This window comes from Gadus macrocephalus, chromosome 4 (assembly GCF_031168955.1).
Source record: "Gadus macrocephalus chromosome 4, ASM3116895v1".
In the NCBI taxonomy this organism is placed as follows: domain Eukaryota; kingdom Metazoa; phylum Chordata; class Actinopteri; order Gadiformes; family Gadidae; genus Gadus; species Gadus macrocephalus.
Window position 1 is genome coordinate 27,128,053 of NC_082385.1, and position 10,785 is coordinate 27,138,837.

At 48.8% G+C, this 10,785-nt stretch overlaps 1 protein-coding gene and 1 long non-coding RNA gene across 3 annotated transcripts in view; both read left to right on the forward strand.

The window, feature by feature from the left end:
- The window catches only part of LOC132456459 (bone morphogenetic protein receptor type-2-like), a 48,571-nt gene extending 37,910 nt beyond the window's left edge, over positions 1 to 10,661 (forward strand). Inside the window, exons 8-13 of one of the 2 annotated variants that reach the window (XM_060050816.1) lie at positions 935 to 1,095; positions 1,424 to 1,571; positions 2,683 to 2,819; positions 3,800 to 3,972; positions 5,118 to 6,469; positions 8,470 to 8,623. In XM_060050816.1, the coding sequence (XP_059906799.1) occupies positions 935 to 1,095; positions 1,424 to 1,571; positions 2,683 to 2,819; positions 3,800 to 3,972; positions 5,118 to 6,456 (1,958 nt within the window). In that variant the 3' untranslated portion in view covers positions 6,457 to 6,469; positions 8,470 to 8,623. Of the gene's footprint in view, positions 1 to 934; positions 1,096 to 1,423; positions 1,572 to 2,682; positions 2,820 to 3,799; positions 3,973 to 5,117; positions 6,470 to 8,469 lie in introns of both variants that reach the window. The other variant, XM_060050815.1, reaches the window with a different exon arrangement.
- Positions 6,476 to 7,989, forward strand: LOC132456470 (uncharacterized). Its single transcript, XR_009525482.1, has 2 exons — positions 6,476 to 6,719; positions 6,826 to 7,989. It is a non-coding gene; the product is annotated as an uncharacterized LOC132456470 (long non-coding RNA).
- Positions 10,662 to 10,785: the final 124 nt, after the last annotated feature.

Consider the following 10,785-nt stretch of genomic DNA (forward strand, 5'->3'; position numbering starts at 1 on the left):
GCGCCTCTCTTCCGGTGACCGTGCGCCCTCTGGCGGCCAATGTGGAATTGCACCAAGAGACCCCTTTTAATCTCATTGTGGGGACGGACGATTATGAGATTTAATTTGTTAAAAGTAAAATTATATTTAAACAGCGTTTATTTACTTCAGACAAAGAAGCCTCCTTAATAGCTTTTTCTCTTTATTGAAAAGTGGATAATGAATAGCATGTTAATTGGTAGTTTTGCTGATGTACATCTCTCTTTCTTTATTTTTTTCATTGTCCCATAATCGCTATCTCTCTCACTCTCCATCATTCGCTCCCTCTCTATTGATATATGAGTCACTCTCCCTATTTCTCCATCTATCTATTTCTCTCCCACTCCTCTCTCTCTCTCTCTCTCTCTCTCTCTCTCTCTGTCGCTCTCTCGGTCTCCCTCCCTCCCTCCCTCTCTATTCTTCACTCTCTCATTCCATTAAATTCCAGAGTGCTGTACTGGCATAGAAAATAAACACGGACATTGCCAAAGCAGTTAAAAATGCGAAGGAAAAATAACAATGTCAACTCCCTCTCTCTCTCCTTCCGTCCTCTCTCTCTCTCTCTCTCTCTCTCTCTCTCTCCCTCCCTTCCTCCATTCTCTCTCCCTCCTTCCTCCCCTCCTCCCTCTCTCTCCCTCCTTCCCTCTTTTTCCCCCCATTCTCCCTCCCTTTCTCCCCCCTCCTCTCTCTCCCTCCCTCCCTCCCTCCCTCCTTTTCACCCCCCTATCTCCCATTCTCCCTCCCTTTCGCCCCTCCTCCCTCCCTCCTGCCTTAACACCTTTCCCCCTCCTCCCTCCCTCCCTCCCTCCTTTTCGCCCCCCTCTCGCCCTCCCATTCTCCCTCCCTTTCTCCCCTCCTCCCTCCCTTAACACCTTCCCCCCTCCTCCCTCCCTCCCTCCCTCCCTCCCTCCCCCAGACCTGTACAAGCCCGCCGTCTCCCACCGGGACCTGAACAGTCGTAACATCCTGGTGAAGGCGGACGGCGCCTGCGTCATCATCGACTTCGGCCTCTCCATGAAGCTCACGGGGAACCGCCCACAGCGCCACGGCGAGGAGGACAACGCTGCCATCAGCGAGGTCAGCGCCCAGAAGAGAGGCGGAGTCACGCCTTGTGTATCTGTTGCGTTCCACCAAATGCCTCTGTTGTTCCTGAAACTGATGTGGGGAAGAGGATAAGGATTTCACAAGGGGCTTTTAAATTTAAGTGTTTGTGGACCGGACGGTATGTTCTCTCTCTCTCTCTCTCTCTCTCTCTCTCTCTCTCTCTCTCTCTCTCTCTCTCTCTCTCTCTCTCTCTCTCTCTCTCTCTCTCTCTCTCTCTCTCTCTCGACCATCTTTCCTCAATCCCCAAAGCCCCATGCTCCTCGTCCAACGTCCTCACTCCTCTCCCCCCCTGTCCTCCCAGGTTGGTACGATCCGCTACATGGCCCCGGAGGTCTTGGAGGGCGCGGTCAACCTGAGGGACTGTGAGTCAGCCCTGAAACAGGTGGACATGTACGCCCTGGGCCTGGTGTACTGGGAGACCTTCATGAGGTGTACTGACCTCTTCCCTGGTAATATAACACCATACTATACTATAATACTACACTATACTATAGTACTACACAATAGTACTACACAACATGTACGCCCTGGGCCTGGTGTATTGACCTCTTCCCTGGTAGTATAACACTATACTATACTATGCTATGCTATACTATACTATACTATACTATACTATACTATACTATACTATGATTCTAAACTACAATACAACGCAATGTAAAAACATGTACAGGCCTGTTGTACTGAGATATGGAACACTATTACACAACGACACGCAAAAAAACATTATTACAACACTACCATACAGCGCAATATGACGCAACACAAGAAAACAATACTGAGACCCAACAGCACAACACCATTAACGCATCGACCCCACACCATCTAACTACAACACAACAGACCAAAGGAGAAAGAGACATGAGAAGATGGAAAGAGAGAGAGAGAGGCATAACACAGACTGAGAGAGAGGGAGGAAAACCCTTTGGTGTAGAGAGAGAGAGACAGAGAAGAGAGAAATAACAAAGACTGGTAGAAAGGGAGCAAAACTCATTGCTGTTGAGAGAGATGCATAAAGAAACATTGAAGTGGTCAGCATATGTAGTATTGCATGCTGGGTAGTTGTTATCCATCGCATTCAGAAGATATGGACTTTGAAGTCATTCTTTCATTTAGAGGCGACAGTTAAACAAACAACCTTCAGGTTTGCTGGGTTTTGTTTGTCTCTCCGTTTGTCCACATATCGACTGCAGCTGTTGCCGGGCGGTCAACAATTATGCCGTACAGAGTCCAAATCTTCTTTAAAGGCCTTCGGTCCCGAGTATGACGGCCATTTGACCAAGCATTTGATGCTCTGTTGATTGTGTCCCTCCCTTGTTTCTATTAAATAAAGTTGTTTTGTTACAGTGGGTCCTAACCTCCTTCCTTTTTCTCTATCTTTGTCTTGCTTATTCGTTCTCTTTCCCTGCATGTCTTTCTCCCCGTCTCTGCCTCCCCCCTCCTCCTCCCCATATCTCTTTCGCTCACTCTCTCTCGATCTTGCTCGCATTCTTTCTCATTCTCTCTCCCTCCTCCTGGCTCTCTCCCTATCTCCCCCTCCCTCTCCCCCTCCCTCTCCAGGTGAGTCTGTCCCAGAGTACCAGGTGGCCTTCCAGGCTGAGGCGGGGAACCATCCCGTGTTCGAGGACATGCAGGTGCTGGTGTCACGCGAGAAGCAGCGGCCCAAGTTCCCTGAGGCCTGGAAGGAGAACAGCCTGGTGGGTGTGGCTTAGCGGGTGTGGGTGTGGCTTAGCAAGTGTGGGTGTAGCCCGTTTAGTCGTGGGTGTGTGCAAGTCAACCCGTCAGCTGTTTTGTGCAAAACGTAGCAAAATATAGTCATTCCTAAAAATATGTTAAAAAAAAAAAAAAAATTTAGTCCTTCCAGAAAGGTCCAGATATACGGTAAAGCTACTGTCTAATTTGAAAGTATTGTTGGGTTTAGCCTGTTTCTTTGTTTGTTGTAGTAGTTTAGCCTGGTTGTGCTGGTTGTGCAAACCCCCCCAAGAAGGCTCATTGCGTTGGTGTGGAAGGTGTGGCTGGATTTTGGTAGTTTACCTTGTTTGTGTTGCTCTGTAAAGTGGAGTCTGTTTGGGGTAGACTTTAGCTAGGTTCTGTTGGTGTGTGAAATGTAGCTTGTTTGGGGTACACTTCAGCTAGCTTCTGTCTGTGTAAAATTTAGCTTGATTGTGGTGCCGTTAACTTGTTTGTGTTGGGGGAACACTTGAGCTTGGTTCTGTTCTTGGGTAAAGTTTAGCTTGTCTGGGGTACACTTTAGATAGCTTTTGGGTGTAGAAGAGTATAACTTGATTGTTTGTTTCTTTATCTCACTGTGTTGTTCCAGGTGTGTGTGTGTGTGTGTGTAGTTGAGGTTGTTTGGTTCTTTATCTAACTGTGTTTCGGGGGTGTGTGTGTGTGTGTGTGTAGTTGAGGTTGGTGGTTCTTTATCTAACTGTATTGTCACGGGTGTGTGTGTGAGTGAGAGTGTGTGTGTGTGTGTGTGTGTGTGTGTGTGTGTGTGTGTGTGTGTGTGTGTGTGTGTGTGTGTGTGTGTGTGTGTGTGTGTGTGTGTGTGTGTGTGTGTGTGTGGTTGAGATTGTTTGGTTCTTTATCTAACTGTGTTGTCCCGGGGGGGTGTATGTGTGTTTAGTTGAGGTTGTTTGGTTGTTTATCTCACGGTGTTGTCCCGGGGGGGGTCCAGGCGGTGCGCTCCCTGAAGGAGACCATGGAGGACTGCTGGGACCAGGACGCCGAGGCCCGGCTCACAGCCCAGTGCGCTGAGGAGCGTCTGGCCGAGCTGCTGCTCATCTGGGACCGCTCCAAGTCCGTCAGCCCCACGCTCAACCCCATGTCCACCACGCTGCACAACGAGAGGTACACACTCACACACACACACACACACACACACACACACACACACACACACACACACACACACACACACACAACCCCAACCCCATGTCCACCACGCTGCACAACGAGAGGTACACACTCACACACACACACACACACACACACACACACAACTCAACCCCAACCCCATGTCCACCACGCTGCACAACGAGAGGTACACACACACACTCACACACACACACACACACACACACACACAACCCCAACCCCATGTCCACCACGCTGCACAACGAGAGGTACACACTCACACACACACACACACACACGCACAGACACACACACACACACACACAGCCCCATGTCCACTACACAACGAGAGGTACACACACACACACACACAGACACACACAACCCCAACCCCATGTCCACCACGTAAAGACATAAACATTCATACACTCATTTTTGACAGACATGTGGTAAATATATACAAATATACATATGCTGAAATGGATGTGAGTATATATATATATATATATATATATTAGTGGTGGGCATCGATTTTTTTTTAATCTAGATTAATTCCAAAATTAATCTAGATTAAAATGGCAAACGGAAGAAAATCTGTTAGTTTACCTTGACAGCGGTCAATTATACTGGGCAATGGTGATTTATCAAATATAAATCACTGCCGGAAGTTGTGAAGTGCCCATGCAAGTGAACGGCGCATAAACAAAAATAATTAACGTTGGGAAGGCCCATGAAAGTGAATGGAGCAGTCTACAGCATTGAGAAGAGCCGTGTAATAATCCATAATAATGTAAGGTTTAGAAGTTAAATATTTGAGTTAATTTGCTAGAAATGTACTTACAATTTTTAGTCAGTTAATCATTTACATATTTATGTTACACAATTATTACATATTTACATGTTTACATATTTAACAGTCAGGATATTCTGTTGAATCTGCCTCTCTGATTCCCTCACGTTTACCTCAGTCTAAATTCTAGCTTCTGATTGGTTAGTTCAGTCACGTGATGTGTCCGAACAAGGAAGTGTTTGAAAATAGATTAACGCCGATAACGCCGATAACGGCCCACCACTAATATATATATATATATATTATTTTTTTTGTGTGTGTCCATAAAAATGTTTCCTTGTGGTTCCAGGAACCGCATGACCCCCAAGTCGGGGCCCTTCCCGGACCAGCCCTCCTCCTACATCGAGGAGCAGGAGGGCGTGGCTAAGAACGGCCCGGCGGATGGCCACCCCGCCGGCGGGCCCCCGGCTCTGGCGGGCTCCGGCGCGCGCACGGGGCCCCCGCCCGGCGAGCGCGACCGCAACTCCATCAACCAGGAGCGGCAGCAGCAGGCCAGCGCGCGGCTGTCCAGCCCCGAGGGCAGCGGCGGCGGCGGCGGGGGCGGGGGCAGCCCCTCCACCACCACCACCACCACCCTGCTCTCGGAGTCGGAGGGCTCGGCGGGGGGCGCCCCGGCGGTCCCCGTGTGCCTGCACCTCACCCAGGAGGACCTGGAGACCACCAAGCTGGACCCCAAGGAGGTGGACAAGAACCTGAAGGAGAGCTCGGACGAGAACCTGGTGGAGCACTCGCAGAAGCAGTTCTGCTCGCCCGACCCGCTGAGCCCCGGCAGCTCCAGCCTGCTCTACCCGCTCATCAAGATGGCCGGCGGGGCGGCGGAGGCGGGCGGCGGCGGCGGCGGCGGGGCGGGGGCGGGCGCGGCCTCGGGGGGCTCCTCCCCCATGCCGCCGGCCGCCTTCCCGCTGCCCAAGCAGCAGAACCTGCCCAAGCGGCCGTCCAGCCTGCCGCTGCGCACCAAGCCCCCCAAGAAGGAGGGCTCCTCCTCCGCGCTGCGCTTCAAGTTCGGCCGCTCGGGGAAGTCCAACCTGCGGCAGGTGGAGGGCGCCAAGACCACCAACGTGGGCGTGGGCGCCGCGGCGTCCGCCGCCGGCGAGTCGGCGCACCGCGGCACCAACAACCTGCCCGCCCGGCGCGATCTCCGCAGCAACGGCGGCGTCGGCGCCAACGGGAGCGTGACCGCCAACGGGCAGGCGAACGGCGGCGGCGGCGGCGGCGGCGACGGCCGGTTGAGCCTGGGCGTGATCACGGCCAGCCCCGACGAGCATGAGCCCCTGCTGAGCCGGGAGCGGGAGCCGGCGGGGCCGCTGCTGTCGGCGCGGCCCAACAGCAACAACAACAACAGCAACACGGGGCGGGGCCGCGGCGAGGGCGAGGGTGAGGGGCCCGGGGAGGAGGGGGGGGCGCCGGAGGAGCAGCAGCAGCAGACGGAGGAGACGGGCCCCGAGAACGGGCCGCCGGCGGGCGGCGCCGACCCCCCCGCACCGGCGCCGGCCACGGCCACGGCGGTCACCATGCGGGGGGAGGGGCTTCTGAGGCAGTCGCGGGGGCGGCGGCCCGAGAGGCCCAACTCGCTGGACCTGTCGTTCACCACGCGCGACCTGGCCTCGCTAGGTGAGCTGGCGCAGTAGAGCCGTAACCGCGGTGAGGACAAGACCGAGGCGCCGCCGCCGCGTGAGCCAGCCGCTCACGCTATAGCAACCCCCCCCCCCCACTGATCAACCACTAGCCCCTTGACTAATCCCGGCCTCCTAATCTAGCCTTGTCCGTCTGGTCTAATCTAGTCTCCCTAGTCTAGTCTTCCTGGTTTATTCTAGTCGTCCTGGTCTATTCTAGTCTAGTCTAGACTAATCTAGTCTTTCTAGTCTAATCTAGTCATCCTGGTCTAGTCTTGGTTATCTGGTATAATCTAGTCATCCTAGTCTGGTATAGTCTAATCTAGTCATCCTCGATTTAATCTAGTATTATCTAGTCATTTTAGTCATCCTAGTCTAGTCTAGTCATCCTAGTCTAATCTAGTCATCCTAGTCTAATCTAGTCATCCTAGTCTAATCTAGTCATCCTAGTCTAGTCTAGTCATCCTGGTCTAGTCTTGTCTATCTGGTTTAATCTAGTATAATTTAGTATAATTTAGTCATCCTAGTCTAATCTAGTCATCCTAGTTTTATCTAGTCATCCTAGTCTAGTCATCCTAGTCTAGTATTGTCTAGCTGGTCTAATCTACTTCTTGTAGAGTCAACGTGCTTCTTGCATCATGATTACTTGTGTAGTCTACATTAGGGCCCGACCGATTCATCGGCCTGCCGATTTAATCGGCCGATTATAGCCTTTTTGAAAATAGTCAACATCTGCCAAAAAGACGCCGATTACAACCGATTTATTTTTTTATTTTTTTTATTTTTAGAAATGTTATTGCGCTTAGTATCCTGCAGATTGCGCTCCTACTCGCCTTGCTAACTAACAACTTTAGCTGGAGTAAAAAAGAGGAGATTGAATTTTATCGTACAACATGAAAGCACGCTCGCTCAGGCAGCTGCGCACTCACCTCACCAATGTACACAAGACGCGTTGTTTGAGCATGTTGTGCCTGTTTTTCTTTAGGTCCCAGGCCATGTTAATTTGTTATACTGTAGACTCTAACTGTGAGACCATACTGCTCAGCACGCACGTGTTAGTCACTGCTCACGAGCGCAGCACATTGGGAGTTAGTTATTTATTTTACATTTTACATTACACTCATTTTTGACTGTATTCTTAAACACTCAAAGGTTCTGCATTCAATTCACATATTCGTCAAAAGTGTTGAAAGTATATTTAAGGTATCAAAAACTACGTTTTATAGGCTTTTTTTTGTTTTGTTTTTAATCGGCCGATTAAATCGTAATCGTAATTTTTCTCTGAAAATAATCGGCATCGGCACTCAAAAATCAATATCGGTCGGGCCCTAGTCTACATATTGGTATAAATGAGGGGGAAGGCCCAAATCTGAAACTCATCCAACCAGATTACCCAAATAGTTACAATTGTGAAGCAATACTCAGCAAATGTTATAAATGATCTAAACACTAACTAGTAACGAGCTTTGTATTAATATTCTGTTAACCTACTAATCATTATGCACTAACTCAACAATACAAACCTAACTACTACTTCTAAAGTCATAATTTATTTTCAAATATTTATCTGGTGCAAAACTGTACATTTCAAGTTCTCATCCTGCCTTGAGGATTTTTTACATGATTATTGAATCAAGTATAATCAGTAAATTATTAACAGGAGAGCTGTGAGGAGTAAATTATAACTATAGAAATAGATATTACTTTTGACTATTACTTTTAAATAAGTTTTGTAGATATTGTTAATACAATTTTATACCCTTTCCATGCGCATATTATAAAGTGTTTATTGTCCTTCTAGTTATGGATAATGTCACTTCTAGAAAATACAAAATTGACAAAAAACACTAAATATGATTAACAAAAATCCCTCAAGAAATGAAATTAATCAATAAAGATCGATTAAAACTTAAATATAGGATAGCCTTGACCCTGGAAGGCCTTTCCAGTGTGTGTGTGTGTGTGTGTGTGTGTGTCCTGCACCATGCTGTGCTAGTGTGTGACTGTGTTCTCCCCCCCCCCCCACAGGGGAGGAGCTGGGGCACCGGGACGGCACCGCCGCCACGGGCGAGAAGATCAAGAAGCGCGTCAAGACGCCGTACTCCCTGAAGCGCTGGCGTCCCACCACCTGGGTCATCGCCATGGACACCAGGGGCCCCGGGGACGACGACGACGACGACGACGACGACAACAACAACAACAGCAACCACCACAACTGCCACCACCACCACCACCCTCACCACCACCAGGGCGGCTCCAACGCCCACGCCACGCAGGCCCGGGGCCGGCCCAAATCGGCCACCGCCGTCTTCGCCGGGGATCCCAGCGACACTCTAGTGTGAACGCCCCCCCCCCCCCCCCCCACTCTTCTCTTTTCCTCTCCCCCCAAAATCTGACACTAAACCTGTTATTTTGTTTTTGTTTGTTTGTTGTTTTGTTTGTTCTTGGTCGTCAGCAAGAGGAAGCTATGGATCGTGCGAGCGGGAAAACCCGCCCCGGGTGGTCGTGTACAGCAACGTTTTTATTTGTTTGGTTTTACAGACCGCGCCCCCACGCCCCCCCCCCCCACCTCCTCTTCCCCTCCTCCATGTGACTCTTTTTATCCGTGCGTCGCTTTAAATGGAAATCCAGCTATGCAGCATACTCATTGGCTCCGGTCGCGGTGGTACGTTTGAGTTTGATGTCTGTCGTTAGCCTGTTGGTTGGTCGTTGTTTCTGAGTTGTATTTTTGTGGTCTTTCGTTTGGTTTTCAACTGAATCGTTCCGTCGCGTGTGGACGCTGTGGTTCCCCCAGAGATGCACTTTGGACCAGATGGACGCGAGTCTGACTGTGTTGCCACGATGACCGCGGAATCGGAGGCGGTCTTTAAATCGGCGACGGGAAAACAATCAAAAAATTTTGGATTTTATTTTATTTTTTATAATTTTCTTATTTCGTTTTTTTGTTTTATTTTGTTTGTTATTGTTTGGGTCAACGACAAGCAGAGAGTAAAGCTCTGTAAAAAAAACACTAATCGTCCGTCTTAAAGACAAAAAAAAGACTTTTTTCTCAATTTGTATGCAATCATGTCCTTTCGCTATGTACCCATTCTTTGTATCATAATTTTTTTTAAATGTGCAATAGAATATAGCTTTTAGATGATTTCTTTTTTTTAAGTTTCCCATTTGTTAAGCCTTTTTTTTTTTTTATCAATGTGCTATGTCGATAGTTAATCTATGTTGCACTTCCAAATAGTCACAATCAATCGTTCTACAATCGACCAAGTCGCCCAATCTCTCCTTCCTGTCTCTGGACTAACGCTCAGTGTACAGACATCCTCCCCCCCCCCCTCTCTCTCCTCAACACCGAGAATCAATCTGACATACAAATGCTGTTCTACGGAGGAGGAGGAGGTAGTATGAGGCCCTCACAATCAAAACTCAGTTCCACCGATTGAACAAAATGGAGGATTTTTATTACGCACAGCAACCGCACCTGGAATGGCTCAACACTGCAATGTCTGGACGTATTTTTTAATGCGTTTTTAATTTTAATTTTTTTTATTACAATCACGAGCGAGCTGGGGAGATGACGAACGAAGCGATGGAGTCGTCGTGACGACGACAAACCAAGCGACGGAGTTGTCGTGGCTCCGAGGACCCCTTTTGGCGTACAACATCAATCTGTAGTCCTTATACCCTGGACGTCCTGTCTTGTACGTTTGTCAGTTTTTGTCTAATTGTCTGTCTGTCTGTCTGTCTCCATCTATCGCTGTCCGTCAAAATGGCCAGAGAACACTTACGAAGTATAGTATCGTAGCTCTTTTAAAGACCGAACAAAATGGAAATTGACGTATTTAACCCCCACTCGTATAACCAACCATATTTATCCATTTCTACATTAAACTCTAAAATAAGCTAAACCTACCTTCCTCTAAAAGTGGACATGGTTTTTCTTGATCGTGTCACAATGTTCTGATGGGCGGGGCTGAACATTCCAACCAATTGTAAGGGGGGAGGGGGGTTATAGACTTTGAAGACTGATGTAGGCCTATCACCCAATCGTAAATTATGAATGATCAAAAACCACATCCGGTCCTACGTTTAGTCCCGCCCTTAGATACAGTTTGAACTACGCCACCTGACGGAGACAGGAAACCGCCTGAACGCTGTTTGATGTCTTTTTAAAAAGAAAAGTTGACATTTAAAGAAATTAAACGTTGGAATAACGCTGGATTTAATTTCTGCCTCTTGTTTCATTTGTGTGTGGGAACGAGTGTGTGTTTGTGAGAGAGAGATCATGTGTGTCTGTGTGTGCGCATGCGCTGTGTGTCTTTCCACATGCTGGGTTCTTTTTCGCTGTAC